This window comes from Dipodomys merriami, unplaced genomic scaffold, assembly GCF_024711535.1.
Source record: "Dipodomys merriami isolate MVZ:Mamm:240054 unplaced genomic scaffold, mDipMer1.0.p SCAF_6, whole genome shotgun sequence".
Lineage (NCBI taxonomy): Eukaryota > Metazoa > Chordata > Mammalia > Rodentia > Heteromyidae > Dipodomys > Dipodomys merriami.
In genome coordinates this window covers 686,230-709,123 of record NW_027206179.1, presented here as the reverse complement: position 1 = coordinate 709,123, position 22,894 = coordinate 686,230, and the positions used below count along the sequence as shown (strand labels likewise).

Genomic DNA, 22,894 nt, shown 5'->3' with positions numbered 1-22,894 from the left:
ATAGCTCTCATGTGTTTGACCACTGAACTACATTCCTAGCCCCATTTTAACTTTGTTTGGAGGCAGGTTCTTGCCAAGTTGCCCAGGCCAACCTCAGACCTCGTGATCCTCCTGTCTTAGCCTCCTTACATCGCTGGGATTACAGGCACCCGGCATCTATCTTGTTTGTAACTTTCTTAGCTATTCTATTACACTGCAGTCAGAGTAGTGGTAGGCCAGGCTTAGTAGCTTATACTTATAGTCACAGCAATTGAGGGTGGAGGCAGGAAGACTGCAAGTTTACAGCCAGCCTGAATGAGCTACAAACAGCTAGACCTTGTCTCAAAGTAGCAAGGGTTACGATGGAGCTCAGTGGTAGAGTTCTTGCCTAATAGGCACAAGGCCTTGAGTCTGATCCTTAATACCCCAGGTCCCAACCCCCAGAGAGTGCTATTATGAGCTTATAGTAATAAGAATGACCACAGACCTTACATAACTGGGAAGTACAGGAAGGAAGTATTGAAAAGTAATTTTTTTTTGTCGGTCGTGGGGCTTGAACTCTGGGCCTGGGCGCTGTCCCTCAGCTCTTCAGCTCAAGGCAAGCGCTCTACCTCTTGAGCTACAGCGCCACTTCCGGTTTTCGGGTGGTTTATTGGAGATAGGAGTCTCATGGTCTCTCCTGCCCGGGCTGGTTTTGAACCGCGATCCTCAGATCTCAGCCTCCTGAGTAGCTAGGATTACAGGCGTGAGCCACCAGCGCCCGGCTTGAAAAGTAATTTTTTTGTGTATGCTAGTACTGGGACTTGAACTTGGTCTTGTGCTCTCTCTTTTTTTTTTGTCTGTCATAGGGCTTGAACTCTGGGCCTGGGCGCTGTCCCTCAGCTCTTCAGCTCAAGGCAAGTGCTCTACCACTTGAGTCATAGCAACACTTCTGGTTTTTTGGTGGTTTATTATAGATAAAAGTTTCATGGACTTTCCTGCCTGGCCTGGCTTTGACCCACAGTTTCCTGGTAGCTAGAATTAACAGGTGTGAGCCACCAGCGCCAACTTTCTTTTTTTTCTCTGTCTCTGTCTCTGCCTCTCTTTTTCTTCCTTTTCTCTCCCCCTACTTTCTTTTGTTGCTGGAACTAGGGCTTGAACTCTGGGCTTGGGTGCTGTCTCGGAGCTCCTTTTTTGCTCAAAGTTAGCTCTCTACCACTTGAGCCACAGAGCCACTTCTGGATTTTTCTGTGATTAATTGGACATAGTCTCCAGAACTTTCCTACCCAGACTGGCTTCACACTGCTATCCTCAGATCTCAGCTTTGTAGCTAGGATTTTAGGCATGAGCCACTGGCACCCGGCTTTCCTTTTTTATTTTTTTGCCAGTCCTGGGGCTTGAACTCAGGGCCTGGGCACTGACCCTGAGCCTCTTTGTGCTCAAGGCTAGCACTCTACCACTTGAGCCACAGCACCACTTCCAACTTTTTCTGTGTATGTGGCGCTGAGGAATGGAACCCTTGGCCTTATTCATGCTTGCTAAGCAGTCTACCACTAGGCCACATTCCCAGCCCTTCCTTCCGTTTCTTTTTTCTTTTTTTTCCCTTTCTTTTTTTTTTTTGGGTCCGGTCATGGGGCCTGAACTCTGGGCCTGGGCGCTGTCCCTCAGCTCAAGGCTAGCGCTCTACCACTTGAGCCACAGCGCCACTTCCAGCTTTTTTTCTTTTTGCTTATGTGGTGCTGAGGAATCAAACCCAGGGCCTCAGGCTTGCAAGGCAAGCGCTCTACCACTGAGCCACCTTCCCAGCCCCTCTTTTTTTCTTTTCTTTCTTTTCTTTCCTTCCTTCCTTCCTTCCTTCCTTCCTTCCTTCCTTCCTTCCTTCCTTCCTTCCTTCCTTCCTTCCTTCCTTTCTCTCTCTCTCTCTCTCTCTTTCTTTCTTTCTTTCTTTCTCTTTCTTTCTTTCTTTCTTTCTTTCCTTTTTATTTTATTTTATATTTTTGGTCACGGGGCCTGAACTCTGGGCCTGGGCGCTGTCCCTGAACTCTTCAGCTGAAGCTAGGGCTCTGCCACTTGAGCCACAGCACCACTTCTGGCTTTTTCTGTTTATGTGGTACTGAGGAATCAAACCCAGGGCTTCATGCATGCTAGGCAAGCACATTACCATGAAGCCACCTTCCCAGCCCTTCCTCCTGATTTTTTTTTTTTTTTTGGTTGGTTGTGGGGCCTGAACTCTGGGCCTGGGCGCTGACCCTCAGCTCTTCAGCTCAAGGCTAGCGCTCTACCACTTGAGCCACAGCACCACTTCCTGCTTTTTCTGCTATTGTGGTGCTGAGGAATCAAACCCATGCCTCACACATGCAAGGCAAACACTGTACCACTGAGCCACCTTCCCAGCCCTTCCTCCTGATTCTTAAGCATAGTAATACTTTCCTTTTGCATCCAGAATTTACAGAAAATTTTATTCTTTAAAAATATTTTTGCAAGTGGGGCACCAGTGGCTCACGTCTATAATCCTAGCTACTCAGGAGGCTGAGATCTGAGGATCATGGTTCTAAGCCAGCCCGGGCAGGAAAGTCCATGAGACTCCTATCTCCAATAAACCACCAGAAAACCGGAAGTGGCGCTGTGGCTCAAGTGGTAGAGCGCTAGCCTTGAGCTGAAGAGCTGAGGGACAGGGCCTAGGCCCGGAGTTCAAGCCCCACGACCAACCAAAAAGAAAAAAAATCAATATTTTTGCATCAGTGAAATAGAAATTCAACAGCTGTTTCCATTGGCAAGTTTAGGGACATCTTCAAAAAATTATCAACAAGAAATCTATCCAATGCAGAATTGGGGATGTCGCTCAACTCCGTGGTAAAGTGCATAACAGGTGTCCAGGCCTTGTGTTTCAACCTCAATTCTGCAAAAAAACTAATCACTATGAAACAGAAATTACCTTCTAATGTAAACTGCATGTCTCAGAACCTTCTAGAACATACAGATGCCCACAGGCCAATGAATCACCGCGTCCTTCTAGGGTTGTGTGGTTCAAACCCATGAAGAAAAGGGAGCCAGAAGCAGATACTGTGACCGTATCGTTTCTGAAGGGTTCTCCCAGACACAGGCATGCTCATAACCTCCGGGCACAGCACAGCCCCTGTTCCAGCGGGGCCCGGGCTGGGCCCCCTCTTCTGCGGGACCAGATTGGCCTCCCATGTGCAAAGGAGTCTGAGGTTCTCATGCGCACTGTGCCACTGAGGAGCTGGGCGCCGGACCCCGGCTGTCATCCTAGCGACTCAGGAGGCTGAGATCTGAGGATCGCGGTTCGAAGCCAGCCCAGGCAGGAGAGACCGTGAGACTCTTCAATGAATCACCAGAAAACCGGAAGTGGCGCTGTGGCTCAAATGGTGATGCTCTCGAGCTGAAGAGCTCAGGGACAGCACCCAGGCCAGAGTTGAAGCCCCACAACCGACCAAAAAACAAAACAGTCACTGCGGGAAGACACCAGTGTCATTTCTGGGTTGGGATCAAACTCTAAGATTAGATGAAAACCAGATTGCTGAGGGCAGAGTCCCACTCACTGGGAAGCTGAATCCATTCACTGTCAAGCCCTCCCACTCTGTCAATCAATCAGAAGGCTGTCCAATCAGGTCAAATCCACCTAGCAGGCCCTTCGTCTGTCAATCAATCTGAAGAGGGTGGGCCTATGAGAACTGTCCAATCAGAAAGTAAATCTGAAGGGGCGTGGTCACAAGAGCTGTCCAGTCAGGTGTGCGAAGGAGCTTCTCCGCGAGCCCGTGTGACACTCGCTTGTGTCACCGGGCCGTACTCTCTCTCTGTGACGTGCGTGGGAGCCCGCGTCGAGGCGCTCGGACACCCCAAAGCCTGAAACGGTGAATGAGGGGCCAGGCAACCCTCGGAGCACTGGAAGGGTTGTTGGAACCAGCCCGATCCCACCTTGGAGGACCTGAGCCTCGAACCTGCGTCCTTGCTTGTGCTGCTCCGCTCTGGGTTCCCCCCATCCCGCAGGGTGGGCCAAGCCGGCAGCCCGGACCTCACGTCCTGTCCCGTGGGGATGTGGTGCACCGGCACAGCTGTGTATGGGGTTCCGTACCGGACGCTCCCCTGTCCTGGGTGGAGGTACTGAGTGGAGACCCACAGCTCTGCTCACTGCCCAGCTCTTCCTGGGCTGGCTAGTTAGTCCCCGGCCCCAAATTCACCTTTAACGGTCTGCCTTCGTTCCACTGATCAAACCCACCAATTTTGATTTGCAGTGCTGAGGATGGGGTTTTTGGGGCCGCCCAGGCCAGGAGGCTCTACACCCTTCCCTCAGCATGCAGGATTTTAACTTTTAACTCCCCAGGGCAACAGATGACTTTAAATACGCATACATATATATATACACTTGCTTTTTTATTTTTGGTCGGTCATGGGGCTCGAACTCTAGGCCTGGGCGCTGTCCCTCAGCTCTTCAGCTCCAGGCCAGCGCTCTACCACTTGAGCCACAGTGCCACTTCCATTTCCTGGTGGTTTATTGGAGATAAGAGTCTGTGAGACTTTCCTGCCCACACTGGTCTTGACCCTCCATCCTCAGATCTCAGCCTCCTGAGTAGCTAGGATGACAGGCGTGAGCCACCAGCGCCTGACCATACTTGTTTTCTATTTGTCTTTTTTTTTCTTTCATAGTGCTGGGGACCAAATCTAGGGTCTCATATCTGCTAGGAAAATACTCTTCAACTGAGCCTCACCTACGCCTTATTTGTGGTTTTTCTGTATGAGAGTAGAAAGAGAATACCTGATGTTTCTCTCTCTTCTCGGCACCTCCCCCCCCAAACAAAACAAAACATTGGTATCTTAGCAGAATGTCTTTAGGTTGTTCATGGAGGGAAGCCAGTAGGTCCTGTCTGGATAGCATATAACTCAGTATGTATAGATTTAGATGCTAAGAGGGTGGCGGTTAGTTGAACCATAGAAGCAAAGGAGAGAGGGTGCACCCTTGTGTTGGCACAAAAAAGAAAACAGCAGCAAACAAGTATGTGATTTTATGTGGGTGTGCCAATCCTGGGTCTTAACCTTTGGGCCTGGGTAATGTCCCTGCGCATTTTTGCCCAAGGTTGGCGCTCTACTACTTGAGCCACAGCCCTACTTCTGGCTTTTTCTGTGTATGTGGTACTGCAGAATGGAACCCCGGACTTCTTGTATGCTAGCCCAGCACTCTACCACTAAGCCACAATCCCAGGTCAGGCACCAAGTTTTTATGAACATATAATCTATATCTAAGAACACAAGAGAATGTGAAAAATTATTCCAAACAGGAAGATTCAATAGACTTATAGAACACTCATAACTACAGAAAACCCGAAGTGAACTTAATCTAGAAATACACGTGCACACAAGTACATGAGGAAAGAAACATGTTAGAATGTGGCAGATTTCAGTGTAAAATGGTAATTATGGCTGGGCACGGAAGCCAGGACCTTGTGCCCTATGCATGCTTTTTTTTTTTTGCTGGTTGTGGGGCCTGAACGCTGGGCTGGGGCACTGTCCCTCAGCTCTTCAGCTCAAGGCTAGTGCTCTACCTCTTGAGCCACAGCGCCACTTCCAGCTTTTTCTGCTTATGTGGTGCTGAGGAATTGAACCCAGGGTCAAGGCAAGCACTCTACCACTGAGCCACCTTCCAGCCCAATGCATGTTTATTTCTGATGTGACCTACGATCACGCCAGTCGGTATCCACACAGGGTCCACACTGCCTGCAGTAATGCTGGGTCCCATCCAGGAGAATTTGGCATCCTGAGTAGTCACATGATCACATCCCACAAATATGAGCGTGTTCTGTCCTCTCAATGTTTTCACTGTCTGGCTTTTCTATTCACTGCAGGCCAACAGTAGCTTCTCATCTCCAGTTACATAAGACACAAACCAATGCACACTATCGAGAAATATCCTTCATAGGTGTTTATTGGAATACAAACGTTTGAATTTCCAAGATAAATTGGTATTGTTCTCCCATTACAGATTTCTGAGGGAATCAAACTTTAATTTCAGGTAATTAGGAGGCAGAGACCAGGAGACTGGTTTTCTGGCCATCTGGGATCAAAAAAAAAAAAATAAAGAAAAAAAGGTGAAATTCTTATCAGTAAATCAGCTGAAAATGATCAGTGGAGGCATGAGTAAACCCAGCTTAAGTGGGAGCCATAAATAGGAGGATCACAGTATATGGCAACTCTAGGCAAAAATGATACCTTTTCAGAAAAAAAAAAATAATGTGAAACAGAAAGGGCTGGAGGTGTGGCTCAAGTCAGAATGCTTGCCACTAAGCAGTGCCAGAGAGAAACGGTGAGATTACTAAGAAAGAAAAATAAGCCAAGTGCTGGTAGCTTATACCTGTCATCCTAGCTACTCAGGAGGCTGAGATCTGAGGATGGCAGTTCAAAGCCAGCCTAGTCATACAAGTCCTTGTGAGACTCTTATCTCCAATTAAGTACTCAAAAAGCAGAACTGGAGCTGTGGCTCAAAGTGGTAGAGTGCAATCCTTGAGCAAAAAGAGCTCAAGGACAGCATCCAGGCCTAGAGTTTAAGCCTCAGGAGTCACCAAAAAGCCCCAAAACCAAAAAAACCCAAAACACTTGCTTATAAGACATTCTTAATTTCTCTATATAATTGCTTTTATTCTCCACTGATGGATTGGAGAATAAAACATGACAATAGAGGCTTCTATTCTGTGAGGGTTCATCTTCCAGAAATCAGTGACTTAGCTACTGTGGGTTTGCACTGTAATATTAACCAGACCATGCACAAAGTTTTCAAGTGTTTTTTTCAGGTAATCTTTTACAATATGTGGGAAGATCTTTCTTTCCAATCAGGTATTTTTAAGTCGTATTGACCTCATTGATCTGTGGTTGCTCACAGGGTCACAATCCCCTCAAGCCCGCGGTGTGTGAGAACACAGGAAGAAGTTAATGGGAGGTGTTATGTGCACGGCGCTGGCAGTGATGGCACTCTCAGTCTCTGATGTGCCCCGGCAGAGCTGTTACACAGTTCCCCAGGCAGCAGACGTGAAGTGGAAGCTGACCATCCCACAGAAGCCTGGATGTGGCAAGCACGTGGCCATTGTTCGCTGCACAGATTTCAAGGTTCTTGATGCCTGAGTATATTTTCTCCCAACTTCCCCGCAGTCCATTTCCAGAATGTCTTCCTTGTGTGATTCCTGGTAAAAGTGCTTTGTATGTTCATCCTATTTATAGGATTGCCACCAAGAGTTTACACTAAGACAATGAGACATGATTTATGATGGAAAAACATCTCATGTCTTTTTTCTTTTTGTGCCAATCTTGGGGCTTGAACTCAGGGCCTGGGCATTGTCCCTGAGATTTTTCACTCCAGGCTGGTGCTCTAGGACTTGGGAGCCACAGCTCCATTTCTGTTTTTTTGCTGGTTAATTGGAGGTTAGAGTCTCACAGACTTTCTTGCCCGGGCTGGCTTTGAACTGTGATCCTCAGATCTCAGTCTTCTGAATAACTAGGATTACAGGCATGAGTCACTGGCACTTGCCCTCACCATTTTTATTGCATTTTGGGGCCTCACAAGTGCCCTGCTACTTAATTACATCTTCTTCATCTTTTACAAATGCCCTCCTGCATGCATCAGTTGTAATATCCTTTGATTTGGGTCTTTTTTTTTTTTTTTTTGTCAGTCATGGGGCCTGAACTCTGGGCCTGGGCTCTGTCCCTCAGCTCTTCAGCTCAAGGCTAGTGCTCTACCACTTGAGCCACAGCGCCACTTCTGGCTTTTTTCTGCTCACGTGGTACTGAGGAATCGAACCCAGGGCCTCATGCATGCGAGGCAAGCACTCTACCATTGAGCCACCTTTACGGCCCGATTTGGGTCTTTCTGTGCAAACACTTTCCACATTCCTTAATAGTGCAGGGCTTCTGGTATGAGTGCCCTCACGTGCAGTGAATTGTGGCAGGACATCTTTTTACATATCTATATCCCAGTGCTGTGTCACCTCTATGGGGTTACGGAGCCTGGACACTGTGCTTGAGCTTTTTCAGCTCAAGGCTAGCACTCTACCCTTTGATCCACAGCTCCACTTCTGGCTTTTTGGTACTTAATTGGAGATAAGAGTCACACAGACTTTCTTGCCTGGGCTGGCTTTGAACTGTGAGCCTCAGATCTCAGTCTCCTGAGTAACTGAGATTACAGGCGTAAGCCACTGGTGCCAGGCCACATTGTGACTTTATCACTATGGCTTCACGACTGTTTGAGGTCTGGGTATTTCTTTATTTATGTCACTTGTAGGGCTTGAACTCTGGGCCTGGGCGCTGTCCCTCAGCTCTTCAGCTCAAGGCTAGCGCTCTACCACTTGAGCCACAGCACCACCGGTTTTCTGGTGGTTAACTGGAGGTAAGAGTCTCACGGACTACCTTCCTGCCTGGGCCGACTTTGAACCGTGATACTCGGATCTCAGCCTCCTGAGTAGCTAGCATGACAGGCGTGAGCCACCGGTGCCCAGCTTTATTTTTTTTAGGGATGACTTCTAGTACAGACTTTGCCTTTTTTTCTGTGAGAGGCAGTATTTCTTAACCTGATTAAGTTCTAGGCTTTACAGCGGGTGATTTCCCTTGGCCACCTCCCTCGCTCACCGGGCCTGTCGCCTGTGGGTCCTTTGGTGCACGGTCAAGTGTGACAGCTGGTTGAATGTCTTCCCGCACTGCTGGCACGCGTAGGGCTTGTGGCCTGTGTGCGTCCTCTGGTGCACGGTGAGGTGGGACTGGCGGTAAAAGGACTTCCCACAGTCGTGGCACGCGTAGGGCTTCTCGCCCGTGTGGATTCTCTGGTGCACCGTGAGCGAGGAGAAGTGCTTGAAGGCTTTCCCGCACGTGCTGCACACGTAGGGCTTCTCCCCGGTGTGGATCCGCTGATGGGAGGTGAGGTTGGATTTGCAGAAGAAGGCTTTCCCGCACATGGTGCACTCGTACGGCTTGTGTCCGGTGTGGAAGCGCTGGTGCACGGTGAGGTTGGATTTGGAGATGAAGGTTTTGCTGCAGTGGTCGCACCCGTACGGCTTCTCCCCAGTGTGGGTCCGCAGGTGGACCGTGATGGACGCCAGGCGGTTGAACGTTTTCCGACACTCTTTGCACTCGTAGGGCTTCTCGCCCGTGTGGATCCTCTGGTGGATGGTGAGTGAGGAGATGTGTCGGAAGGTCTTCCTGCAGTCCCCGCACGCGTAGGGCTTGGCGCCCGTGTGCGTTCTCTGGTGCACGGTCAGATGGCCTCTCTGCTTGAACGTTTTCCTGCACTGCCCGCACTCGAAGGGCTTCTCGCCCGTATGCGCCCGGCGATGAACCGCCAGGTTGGACTCGAAGAAGAACGTCTTCCCGCATTCTGGACATTCGTATCTCTTCTCCGCCTTGTGGCTTTTCTGGTGCCTGCTGAGCTGGGACCTCTGGTAGAAGCGTTCCCCGCAGGCCTTGCACGTGTAGTGTCTTTCCGCCGTGTCCAGCTTTCGAGGACCAGGCCGCTCGGGCTTCTGCCCCAAGAACTTCATCCGTTCCCTGCGTCTGCGAGGCGCCGGGCCTGCAGACGATCCGTGTTGGGCCAGGAGCAATTTCTCGCTACTGCTGCGACTGTAGTTCTCTCCTTTGGGGGCTCCCCCCCGGGTTCTGCGTGGAGACGTTGGGCGGACCACGATCCCACGGACATCACGGTCTAACGTCCTCTCTTCTATCCAGGGCTTCCCTTGGGTGGCCAGCGCCACCTTCCCCAGGGATTTCCCACACCCCCTCAACGTCCTGGCGCTGTCCCCCTTCCGAAACTTCTTGGGGGCCAGTAACAGCGCCTTTGTGCTGAAGGAGTTCCCTGATCCTAAGTATTTCAGGGGCGGGTGAGCACCGCGAGCCTGGCTGCTGCGCAGGCCCAGCGGCTCAGTGACATCAGGACCATGGCCGTCCTCGTTGGCGGGCATCTTTTCGGACTCGCCATGGGCACGCCCACCGGGCCGCATGTGAAGCTCCTTGGGCCTTAGTCTTGAATGGTTTCTGGTCTTTGGGCTCTGGTTTGTAAGACGAGTTGTGGGCGAATGAGGTGTGTTCCTACCCCGGGCCATGGCTTCAGGCGAGGCGGTGCTTGTGATCTGCCACAAGGGTCTGTCCAGATTTTCCGGGCTTGTCTTCAGCAGGATGGTCGCTCTGCGCAGGCCTAGGATAGGGTGAGAAAAGGAACACTCGATAAGCCCATGCCTATGGAGTCTTTCGTGGAATTCAAGACAGAAAAGTGCAATCAAAGTGTAGGATTCCAAAAATATGACTTTACTAAAGTGTGGATTTTGGTCCTAATCAGTTAGTAGAAAGAAATGGTTACCTGGGCACTGGTGGCTCACGCCTGCCATCCTAGCTACTCAGGAGGCTGAGATCTGAGGATGGTGGTTCAAAGCCAGCCTGGGATGAAAGTCCGTGAGACTCTTATCTCCAGCAAACCACCAGAAAATTGGAAGTGGCGCTGTGGCTCAAGTGGTAGAGCGCTAGCCTTGAGCTGAAGAGCTGAGGGACAGCACCCAGGCCCAGAGTTCAAGCCCCATGACCAACAAAACAAAACCAAAAAACTTTTATGCAGTTTTAAACTTTTTTTTTTTTTTTTGGGTCCGGTCGTGGGGCTTGAACTCTGGGCCTGGGCGCTGTCCCTCAGCTCTTCAGCTAAAGGCTAGCGCTCTACCACTTGAGCCACAGCGCCACTTCTGGCTTTTTCTGCTTATGTGGTGCTGAGGAATAGAACCCAGGGCCTCGGGCATGCAAGGCAAGCACTCTACTACTGAGCCACCTTCCCAGCCCCTTTTATGCAGTTTTAAACACTAAGTACTAGTTCTTTTTTTTTTTTTTTTCTTTTTCTTTTTGGGAAAAAGGAAGTGGAGATGTTTACATATTTACCTGTTACGCTGTAGGTTTAGCACACAACCTTCCCCTGCCACTGATTTTCTTTGCTCACAGCAGTTCTATTTCTGCCTTTTTGGTGGTTCATTGGAGATATGAGTCTCACGGACTTTCCTGCTTGGGCTGGCTTCAAACCGTGATCCTTAGATCTCAGCCTCCCGAGTAGTTAGGATGACAGGCGTGAGCCACTAGTGCCTGGCTACAGATTTGATTCTCTGAACTATACTAATAGATAAATTCAATACCCAGAGTCCTGCAATATGAAGCTCTCAACTCTTCAGGATGAAACTCTTGTTTTGTGTGGATTTCCTACACACTACAACCTGCTGTCAGAGCCCCTGCTCCCCCAACACCTGGCTCTCAGGCAAGGAACATCTTGCCTTCATTAATTTTCATTTTCTTTTTCTTTCTGGGTCCAGTCGTGGGGCCTGAACTCTGGGCCTGGGCGCTTTCCCTCAGCTCTTCAGCTCAAGGCTAGCGCTCTACCACTTGAGCCACAGCACCACTTCTGGCTTTTTTTTTCCCTTTTTGCTTATATCGTGCTGAGGAATCGAACCCAGGGCCTCAGGCATGCAAGGCAAGCGCTCTACCACTGAGCCACCTTCCCAGCCCCTAATTCTCATTTTCTAATCAATTCCATAGGTGTCTACTTCAACAAATGCTATTCCAGTACTACTATAAGCTCCCATTTCCAATATCTAACTCCTATCATCACAGTCATTCAAGCCTATATTTTATGTCAGTGTATTTTACAGACTAAACAGGGGAAATATCTTACTACCGTAAATATTTATTGCTCTCATCAATACTATGGTCCTAGCCAGGCACCAGTGGCTCAAGCCTGAAACCCCAGCTATTCAGGAGGTTGAGATCTGAGGATTGCAGTTCAAAGCCAGGCTGGGCAGAAAGCTTGTAAAACTCACATCTCCACTACCAAAAAGGCAGAAGTGGAGCTGTGGCTCAAGTGGTAGAGCACTAACCTTGATGGGAAACAACTCAAGAGACAATGCCCAAGCTCCAGGACTGGCACCAAAACCAAAACAAACAAAATAACTGTGGTCCTTTAGATTTGTCCTAAAATACAACACCAAATATTCTTTTTTTGGGGGTCAGTTGTGGGGTTGAACCCTGGGTCTAGGCGCTGTCCCTGAGCTCTTCAGCTCAAAGCGAGCGCTCTCCCACTTGAGCCACAGCACCACTACTTCCCCAAATAACCTTTGTTTCACTTTTTAATCTTAAGGTTAGTTCTTCAACAGGAAATGCTTTATTATCAATATTCCCATAATGACAAAGAGCAATTCCTAAGAGTTAATGGAATAAGATTGTTAAAAGAAGTAAAAAATTACAAATGCTGGGCTGGGAAGGTGGCTCAGTGGTAGAGTGCTTGCCTTGCATGGATGAGGCCCTGGGTTCGATTCCTCAGCGCCATGTAAGCAGAAAAAGCCGGAAGTGGCGCTGTGGCTCAAGTGGTAGAGAGATTGCCTTGAGCTGAAGAGCTGAGGGACAGCGCCCAGGCCCAGAGTTCAGGCCCCACGAATGAAATCCCCCCCCCAAAAAATTACAAATGCTAAGTTACACTGTTAAAACAAAGAAGGAAAAATGGAAAATTTCAGCCAAGTAAATAAAAAGATGAAAATATCAATAGAGGTTTCACATTTATGACTATTTTAAAATAAGTATCAATCAAAACAAACCCCAGGGATATAGATTTACATGGAAAAATGTATTAATATATGAATACATTAAAATATATTAAAGTCAGGTACTGGTGGCTCATGCCTGTCATCCTAGCTACTCAGGAGTCTGAGATCTGAGGATCGCAGTTCAAAGCCAGCCTGGGCAGGAAAGTCCATGAGACTCTTATCTCCAATAAATCACTCAGAACACTGGTAGTGGTTCTGTGGCTCAAGTGGTAGAGCGCTCGCCTGGAGCTGAAGAGCTGAGGGACTGCGTTCAGGCCCAGAGTTTAAGACCCATGATCAAAAAAAAAAAAAAAGAAAAAAAAGAAAAAAGTATTAAAAAGTTGGACACTAGTGGCTCATGCCTGTAATCCCAGCTACTCAGGAAGCTAAGCTGATGACTGAGTTTCCAAGCCCCCTAAGACTCTAATCTCCAAATAACCCACAAAAAGCCAGAAGTGGAGCTGTGGCTCAAGTGGTAGGGTGCTAGCCTTGAACACAAAAGCTCAGGGATAGCCCCCAGGCTCCGAGTTCAAGCTGGAGGCATGAGACCAGGTGTGTTCAAGTCTGAGACAGGGAAGAACTGGCAGAAAGAGCAGCACACGGTGAGCGTGCTGAGTTCCTGTCTCCCTGCCAGCTGTGCGCCGACTGACCTGGGAGGCGAGCTGTGCCGTCGACCCTCCGTGGCCCAAGTCCTTGTTCCAACTTGAAGATCAGCTCAGGTTTGGCCAGGCAGTGTCCTGTCAGAGGGGAAATGATGTAAGGTGGTGACAAAGTGCTGAGTCAGGTCTCCTGAAGAAAGAACTAGAATTAGAACTATCATGAAACACCCAATCGAAACTTTTGTTAGGGGTTGGGAAGGCAACTTAGTGGTAGAGTGCTTGCCTAGGATGCATGAAGCCCTGAGTTCCATTCCTCAGTACCACATACACAGAAAAAGCCGGAAATGGCACTGTGGCTCAACTGGTAGAGTGCTAGCCTTGAGCACAGAAAGGCTCAGGTGAAGAGCCCAGATCCTGAGTTCAAGCCCTAAGACAAGCAAAATAAATAAATAAAACAAAACTGTTAGGGCTGGGAACGTGGCTTAGTGGCAAAGTGCTTGCCTAGCATGCATGAAGCCCTGAGTTCCATTCCTCACCATATACATGAAAAAGCTGGAGGTGATGCTGTGGCTCAAGTGGTAGAGTGCTAGCCTTGAGCAAAAGTAAAAAGTAGCTCAGGGACCAGTGCCAAGACCCTGAGTTCAAGCCCCAGGACTGGCAAAAACAAAACAACAAACAAAACACTTTTGTTAGAAGGTGTGCATTCCATTCTTCCTGTGTGGAATCTTCCATCTTTGAAATAACCAGCAAACAAACCAGGATAGAGGCCTGGCTTAAGTGGTAGAGCTTCACCAGCTCAACGCCCTTGATTTCAAACGGCAACACTACCACAAAAAAGAAAAAACAAAGCAAATACAAACTGCATCAACATTGGGACAGCTATGCAAGACTTGCTTAAGGATGCCATCCTTAGAAACAAAAAGATAATAACTGTCATTAAAACAAATGGTAAAACGCAAATGCAGAGCAAGTACTCAAAGAGAAACACAGAAAACCAAGCACTAAACAACAAAGATTAACAAAAGATAAAAAGGACACATAGAACCAAATGGGCTTAACAGACATATATAAAAGTCAACTCCAAATTGATCAGATTTCAGTGTGAGGCCTGGAAATAATAGAACAAAAATATAAGAAAAAACACTTTAAGAATTGTATATAGGTCAATATTCCTAGCTATTCAGGAGGCTGAGATCTGAGGATCGCAGTTCAAAGACAGCTTGGGCAGAAAAGTTCCTGTTAGACTTTTATCTCCAATTAACCACTCAAAAACCGCAAGTGGTGCTGTCTAGTGAGCAAAAGAGCTCAGGGACATTGCCCAGGTCCTGAGTTCAAGCCCCACGACACACACACAAAAGAGACCCCAAAAGCACATCTAACAGAAGCAAAAACTGACATAGGACTCCACTAAACTAAAAGTTTTCTGTAGAGAAAAGCAAACAATCCAGGGAAGAGGTGACCTACAGGGTGAAAGAAATATCTGCATATTATTCAAAAGGATATTAGTTTCCAGAGTATGTAAGGGACTCAAACAGTTAACCAAAGCAGAAAAACAGAGAATCTAGTTAAGTCTCATTAAGTGACCTGAGCTGACATTTCTCAGAAGAGGACATATAATTAGTCCCCTCAGTACCTGAAAAAATTCTTTTTATGCCAAAATCAAGGAAAGCAAATCAAAAGCTCATGGTTACAGTGGTAATTATCAAAGACACCAAATCACTAATGTTGAATCTTCATATATTATCTGTATACAAATAAGTACAGACATGGTGACAAACACTAGTTTCCTTCATCAGAAGAGAAGTAGAACAAGTATGAGAGATGGATATCATGCATTCAGAAGAAATGAAATCAGTAATGTGGAAAAAAAAATCTGTCCTTGATGCTTACAACAGAGCAAAAGACAAGATAGGGGATGAACAACATATTTGTCTATCAGCAGAAAAATGGACAAAGAAAACACCCACATCAACAATGGACTATTAATTTAGCCTGAAACAAAATTCTGAGATGGGCATTGAGGTTCATGCCTGTAGTCTCAGCTACCCAGGAAATGGAGTTGGGAGGACTTGTGAGTTCATGGGCAGCCTGGGCAAAGAAGCAATAGGACCTTGTCTCTAAAACAACAAAACTTGGTGGGGGAGGGGAAGGGGGGGGGGATGTAGCTCAGTGGTACAGCCGGTGCTCAGCAAGCGTAAGATTCCCGAGTTCAAGGTCCTGGGTACAATTCCTCAAGAGTAAAAAGAAAAGAACAACAAACAAAAATCCCTCCAACAAAACAAACCAAGGGTTGGAGGTACAGCTACAGTGTTGAGTCCTGGCTGACGACCCTGGGCTCAATTACCCGTATTTAAAACATCAGGAGAGCACTAAAACCCTCGTTTGCCACGTGTCAGGACTATGGACAGAACTGCAGAACGTTATTATTATTTTTTTTGTCGGTCGTGGGGCTTGAACTCTGGGCCTGGGCGCTGTCCCTCAGCTCTTCAGCTCAAGGTGAGCGCTCTACCACTTGAGCTACAGCGCCACTTCCAGTTTTCTAGTGGTTTATTGGAGATGAGTCTCACAGAACTTCCTGCCCAGGCTGGCTTTGAACCGTGATCCTCAGATCTCCACCACCTGAGTAGCTAGGATGACAGGCGTGAGCCCCAGGCAGCTGGCTTGCAGAACGTTATTAAGTGAACTGTTTCAGATGTGGAAAGGCACACACTGCTTCGCTCATGTGTTTTGTGACAGTGAAAGAAGACCTCAGAACAGAATGTATGAGGGGGGCTGGGAAGGTGGCTCAGTGGTAGAGCGCTTGCCTTGCATGCCTGAGGCCCTGGGTTTAGTTCCTCAGCACCACGTAAGCAAAAGGAAAAAAAGCTGGAAGTGGCGCTGTGGCTCAAGTGGTAGAGCGCTAGCCTTGAGCTGAAGAGCTGGGGGACAGCGCCCAGGCCCAGAGTTCAAGCCCCACGACCGACAAAAAAAAAAAAAAAGAATGCACGAGGTCTTCTATTTCTAGAGAGGGTGGAAGGTGGAAGGGTGGAAGGTAGAGGGATGGAGAAATGGGTTTGCATGTGCTGAGAACTTCTGGATAGGATAAATAATTTCTTGACCTATAGCATAGTAACCTATAGCTCAAAATAATGAAACGAAGATCTGTGTATGTCTGTTTATGTTCCCACACGCACGTGTGCGTGCGTGCATACCAGTCTAGAGCTTGAACTCAGGGCTGAGATGCTGTCTTTAAGCTTTTTGCTCAAGACTAGTACTCTATCACTTGAGCCACAGCTTCACTTCTGACTTTTGGATATAAACCTCATGGACTTTCCTGCCCAGGGTAGCTTTGAACCATGATCCTCAGATCACACCCTCCTGAATAGTTAGAATTTCAGGCATGAACGACTGGTGCCTGGCTTCATGTATCTTCAAATAGCCAGTAGAGAGATTTTAAATGTTTCTAATATAGACACGGGAACTGAGCTAACAGAATTTCCCATTACCTCAAGGGGATATTTACACATAAATGCACACTGAAGGGCCACATTGTATAAGTGCAGTGCAGTTTTGAATGTCAGTGAAAGTAGAATTGAAAGCTTGAAACAATTCATATATATGCCACGCCTACTCCAGTGGAGTCTGCTTAGCATGGGAAACCAGCTTTCAGACCTGAGAATGGGGCTTCAGAGACCTATCTCCGAGTATTGGGACTTCACCGAAGTCTACCTCAGAGAATGGGGCTTTACAGAAACCTATCTCCTAGTATTGGGACTTCACCGAAGTCTACCTCGGGGAATGGGGCTTCAAAGAAACCTACCTCCTGGAAAGGCTGGCAAGCCCCTGGGAAAGATGTGTTTCTGCTTTTCTTCTCTTCACTGTATAAGAGTGCCTAGTAATCTTTTACTGTTTCTGCTGTTCATTGTACTTACTCATTGTCAACGTTCCCTTATTCAAAGCTCTTTCTTAAGAGTGTTGACGACTCCAATATCTGATGAGTGTCTTAAAAATATGACTAACTCACCAGAGTTAAGTGCTACCCTGAAACCCCTCTTATGGAGGCTAGTAGACAAGTCATAAGTAAATATAAAAGTATTGGGGGTTTCACGATGTCACTTCAGCAGAAGGAATTGTTTGTAAGAGATTTGCAAAAAGCTGTAGGCGCGGCTAGAACAGAAAGAATGTATGGCAATTGCTGAGATAACTACTTAGGAGAAAGAACTTCCTGTTACTCTCTTTCATTTACTAAGAGACTTGCTAGATCTAGGGCTCCTTGGTGCTTACTATTAAAGAAGGAACAGGAAAGATCTTATGGGACAGTTAAGGCCTCTATAGAAATAAGGTAATGGTTAGTTGGTGACAAACATCGAAACCCATTGTATTTCTTAGAGATAAGCCGGAAACAAGTGCCTATCAGGCGACCAGCTGGTGACCACCCAAGAATGAAGCCCTGCAGCAAGGTTGTGTAACCTTTTGCCCTTTCTTATGGAGACTTTTTGCTATGAAAGTTTGTTATCCTCTGCATTAAATCACACTCAGCATCCACTCCTCTTGTGTGTGGGTTGTCTGTTTGCCATCTCCCCCCCATTCCAGTTCTTCCCCTAGGTGTCCTCCGTTATCCGACCGAGCTGGTCCGCGGTATATATATATGTATATATTTTTATTTTTGCTTGTCCTGGGGCTTGAACTCTGGGCCTGGGCACTGTCCCTGAGTTTCTTTTGCTCAAGGAAAGTGCTCTACCACATGAGCCACAGCCCCATATCTAGCTTTTTCTGAGTAGTTTATTGGAGATAAGAGTCTCCCAGATTTTCCTGCCCAGGTTGGCTTCAAACCAATGATTCTCAGATCTTGGCCTCCTGAGTAGTTAGTATTATAGGTGCGAATCACCTGCGTTCTACTCAATTCCTATATTTTCAATGTAAGAAATTTGTTCTTCAGTGTGCCAGTGGCTCACGCCTGTAATCCCAGCTACTCAGGAGGCTCAGATCTGAGGATTGAGGTTCCAAGCCAGTCTGGGAGGATAAGTCCATGAGACTTTTATCTCCAATTAACCACTAAAAACCCAGAAGGGGAGCTGTGGCTCAAATGGAAGAGTGCTGGCCTTGAGCAAAAAAGTTTACTGACAGTGCCCAGGCCAGATCCAGGAATAGTACAAACAAAAAAAGAAAAGAAGAAAGCGCGTGGAAGTGCCGCTCACCCACGAACACGAGGCTGCTGTAGTTGTCCAGCATGACGTCCCTGTAGAGCGTCCGCTGGGCATCGTCCAGGTCCTGCCACTCCTCCCGGGTGAAGTCCACGGCCACGTCCTCGAATGACACCAAGCTCTGTAACGACACATTGCTCCTCAAATCTGAAGCTTTGGGAACAGGAGCAGAAGAGTCCATTCTTCCGTGGGGACACGCTTCTTCCATCTGTCTTCCATAAGACAGTTTGATTTGTGTCCTGTTTCTCAGGAGAAAGAAAAATCATCAAGAATGTATTATTATTACCTTTGTATTAATTCAGTGATTCAAAAAAAAAATCAGGGATTTTCTCATATAGATTTAGTACATCTATATATCTATCTATCTCTCTATTTTTTTTTCTGTGCTGGCCCTGTGTGCTGTCCCTGACATCTTTTGCTCAAGGCTAGCACTCTACCACTTTGAGCCACAGTGCCACTTCTGGTTTTCTGGTGCTTAATTCAAGAGTCTCATGGTCTTTCCTGCCTGGGCTGGCTTCAAAAACCATGATCCGGGCTGGGAAGGTGGCTCAGTGGTAGAGCACTTGCCTTACATGCATGAGGCCCTAGGTTTGATTCCTCAGCACCACATAAGCAAAAAGAAAAAAGCCGGAAGTGGCACTGTGGCTCAAGTGGTAGAGCGCTAGCCTTGAGCTAAAGAGCTGAGGGACAGTGCCCAGGCCCAGAGTTCAGGCCCCACGACTGGACCCTCCCCCCGGAAAAAAACCCAAAAAACCATGATCCTAGGCAGATGCCAGTGGCTCACGTTTATAATCCTAGCTACTCAGGAGGCTGAGATCTGAGGACTGCGGTTCAAAGCCAGCCTGGACAGGAAAGACCATGAGACATCTCCAAAAAACCACCAGAAAACCAGAAATGGCGCTGTGGCTTAAGTGGTAGAATGCTGGCCTTGAGCTGAAGAGCTGAGGGACAGCACACAGGCCCAGAGTTCAAGCCCATTATCCTTAGATTTTAGCTTCCTGAATAGCTAGGATTACAAGCGTGAGCCACCAGCACCTGGCTTATAGCACAGTTCTTAATTTACAGCAAGAACAGGATGAATAAAATTCTGATAAGAGCTTAATGAGGTCTGAACATGTAAGTATAAATAATGAGATGATGTGCTAGAAATAGGAAATTCTGCAGATGTTCAAATATATATGATAATGAAAGAATAGGAATTACAAATTACTCTGCATCTATATGTTTTACTCCAAGTTCTTATCTTCTACATGAATGTGATCTCAAGAATGTGAAGCCACAGAAGATGAGATGGCACAAAGAACAGAATTAGGTTCATGGAAGGACACCCAATACCATGTCTGAATGGGGATATTTAGTTAACTGAATAGTGCAGTGGTTAACCCAATTAATTTAATCTGATTAATCCCAACCATTGAAATTTCATGTGCTTGCTGTTAATACAGATGACTGTCCCTTCATATACATCCTTCTGTTCTCTTCCCAAATCTGAAAGAATTACTAGCCTCCATAACAAAATAAACACAACTGCCAGGTGTTGGATGCTGGTGGCTCATGACTGTTATCCTACTCAGGAGGCTGAGATCTGAAGATTATAGTTTGAAGATGGCACAGGCAGGAAAAGTTCATGAGACTCATCTCCAATTAACCAGTAAAAGCTGGAAGTAGAAGAGCACCAGCGTTTAGCAATAAAGCGAAAAGACACTACCCAGGCCCTGAGTTCAAGCCCCAGGACCAGCACATATGCATATGCATGTGCATACCCATCCATCCCAATTAAAACCCAAAAACTTACTACAAAGATAATCCCCCCCAATTAATCTATATTATCCCATCAAAATTTCAAATGCCAAGTATTTATTATAAGGGTCTAGACACAAAACATTAAAGTTAATCTGGAAGCTTGTAGTGTGTGTGTGTTTGTGTGTGTGTGTGTGTGAAATTACCCTGAACACTTTTATGAGCAATAAAATTAGCTCTCATTATTTGACACAAATAGTATGAAACTATAATATTGTAATATGTGCTTGCCTTGTATGCATGAGGTCCTGGGTTTGACTTCTCAGCACCACATAAGCAGAAAAAAAAAAAAAGCCGGAAGTGGCGCTGTGGCTCAAGTGGTAGAGCTCTAGCCTTGAGCTGAAGAGCTGAGGGACAGCGCCCAGGCTCAGAGTTCAGGCCCCATGACTGGACCCCCCCCCCTAAAAAAAACAAAAAAGCTGGAGCTCAAACATGTGGATGAACACAGGGCTGAGGGGTGGGGAAAAAGTAACAAAATGTGCCATATGCACATGTCAAATACAACAGTGAAACCCTTTGGGGGAAATTTCTATATGTGGGGGAAAATGGTTTTGGAGAGAGGGGAAGAGTCATAAAAGGATGAATATGGTCTTTGCATGGATGAAAATAGAACAATGAAACCTGTTGAAATTGTTTTAGGGAAAAGTGGGATAGGATAGAGGGGTTAGGCCCGGAAGGATACTTTTTTTGGGGGTATGGGTGTGGGAATGTGTGCAAATCCTGGAGCTTGAATTCAAGGCCTGGGTGCTATCCTTGAATTTTTGTGCTCAGGGCTAACGCTCTGCCATTTAAACCATAGCTCTACTTCTAGCTCTTTGGTGGTTAGTTGGAGACAGAGTCTTAAAAGACTTTCCTGCCCTGGCTGGCTTTGAACCTTGACCCTCGGATCTCAGCCTCCTGAATAGCCAGGATTACAGGCGTGAGCCACGGGTGCCCTGCTCAGGATACATTGTTAACATGTGTGGAAATGAAACAACTAAACCCTTATTATACAACTAACGCATATTAATAATAATGAAAGGGGTTTGGAAAAGTGAGGCACACTTGGGCGTGAATCCTGCCTTGTGGAAAGTGTCCAAGATAAAATCTCAAACAGCACCACCCTGGGGAGAAGAGTGAGAAGAAGCGGGCCACTCTGACTAAAGTTCCCTGTGCGTGGATCTTAACTCACACAGCACTGGCCTCGAGGACAGGGCTTCCACTGCCTTCCATCCCCCTGGGTCGGGGTTCATAAAACCCCAAAGGACTCTCTCTTCCAGGAAGGGATTTTCCAGCATAGTGGCTAAGGGCTGGTATGTCAGTTTTATCTAGCCCACTGTGGGGAGTCAGTAGGGCACGAGACCCGCCAGAGCCTCTCCTGCACCCCCCCTCCCCATTACTACACTGATAACTTGGGGCTACTGGCTACAGGCTTCCAGTTAGAAGCCTGTGGGTTTCAGCTTCAATATATTCTATCCTGTGTGTGTGTGGGTTTCAGCTTCAATATATTCTATCCTGTGTGTGTGTGTGTGTGTGATTTAAGCTCTGGTGCAAAGGGGTCTGTGCATAGACAGATCTCGGGATTTGGGTGTGTGTGTCTGTCTGTCTGTCTTGTCTGTGTGTGTGATCTATCTAAGCTCTGGTGCAAAGAGATCTGTGCATAGACAGATCTCGGGATTTGGGTGTGTGTGTGTGTGTGTGTCTATCCAGTGTGTGTGTGTGTGTGTGTGTCTATCCAGTGTGTGTGTGTGTGTGTGTGTGTGTGTCTGTCTGTCTTGTCTGTGTGTGTGATCTATCTAAGCTCTGGGTGCAAAGGGGTCTGTGCATAGACAGATCTCGGGATTTGGGTGTGTGTGTGTGTGTGTCTATCCAGTGTGTGTGTGTGTGTGTGTGTGTGTGTGTGTGTGTCTTGTCTGTGTGTGTGATCTATCTAAGCTCTGGATGCAAAGGGGTCTGTGCATAGACAGATCTCGGGATTTGGGTGTGTGTCTGTCTGTCTTGTCTGTGTGTGTGATCTATCTAAGCTCTGGGTGCAAAGGGGTCTGTGCATAGACAGATCTCGGGATTTGGGTGTGTGTGTCTGTCTGTCTGTCTGTCTTGTCTGTGTGTGTGATCTATCTAAGCTCTGGTGCAAAGGGGTCTGTGCATAAACAGATCTCGGGATTTGGGGCTCGAGCACTGTCTCGTGAAGGAATCCCACCCAGAGTCGGGATCCTCCCCGCCCCCCCCCCATGCTTCCAGACATCCCGCACACCTGAAGACCCCACATGACCTGGGGCCACGGTGGGGGGCAGAGCCGGCTGGAGACCGCCCCAGCGAGGTGTCCCTTAGACCACACAACACGCCCAGGGCGGCCGGCCTGGCGCCCAGAGAGAGCAAATAAGATCCGGGGACCCGCTGACCCCCAGGAGAGGGGACCCACAGTCCAGCGACCCTCACGCCAAGGCCCGGATGAGAGCCGCGCGGGAGGCGCGCTTCCCGCCCGCTCCCTCCTCCTTCAGGGGCGGCGACCGACACTCACCATGCTCGTCCTTCTGGGGTGTCCAGCGTCCTCCCAACAGACTGCTTGGCACCAGCGGGTAACAAGGCGACGGAAGCGGTGTCAGAGCCCAGGGGCCCCGCGGGATGAAAACAAGCCTGGAGGAAGACCCTCCCCCCCCCGCAAGATGGCGAGCAAACAGCGGGCGTGACAAAAGGCCGGAAGACTGCGAAAACCCGCCCCCACACACCTCCGCGTAATCCTGATTGGTCCGTTCACAACGCTTGCCTCCGATTGGACAAGCAG

At 47.7% G+C, this 22,894-nt stretch overlaps 1 protein-coding gene across 2 annotated transcripts; it reads right to left on the bottom strand.

Annotated features, from left to right (window-relative positions):
• Positions 1-5,878: 5,878 nt before the first annotated feature.
• LOC138813773 (zinc finger protein 25-like) lies at positions 5,879-22,789 on the bottom strand. Of its 2 annotated transcripts, none has more exons than XM_070002187.1 (4): positions 22,631-22,789; positions 18,325-18,569; positions 13,199-13,285; positions 5,879-10,138 (listed from the first exon to the last, which is right to left on the bottom strand). In XM_070002187.1, exons 2-4 carry the CDS (start codon positions 18,536-18,538, stop codon positions 8,580-8,582), a joined length of 1,860 nt encoding a protein of 619 aa, XP_069858288.1. In that variant the 5' UTR covers positions 18,539-18,569; positions 22,631-22,789; the 3' UTR covers positions 5,879-8,579. The 2 variants fall into 2 exon arrangements, with proteins under 2 accessions (XP_069858288.1, XP_069858289.1); XM_070002188.1 differs by having other exon boundaries at positions 18,325-18,451.
• Positions 22,790-22,894: the final 105 nt, after the last annotated feature.

What these genes read in the sequence shown, in the direction of transcription:
- LOC138813773 (XM_070002187.1), bottom strand. Translation starts at nt 18,538, where the DNA reads ATGGAAGAAGCGTGTCCCCACGGAAGAATGGACTCTTCTGCTCCTGTT. An exon ending in CAGCAGCCTCGTGTTCGTGG is followed by an intron (nt 13,286 to 18,324) that starts GTGAGCGGCACT and finishes CCCCTCTGACAG; the next exon opens with GACACTGCCTGGCCAAACCT. An exon ending in CGGCACAGCTCGCCTCCCAG is followed by an intron (nt 10,139 to 13,198) that starts GTCAGTCGGCGC and finishes ACCCTATCCTAG; the next exon opens with GCCTGCGCAGAGCGACCATC.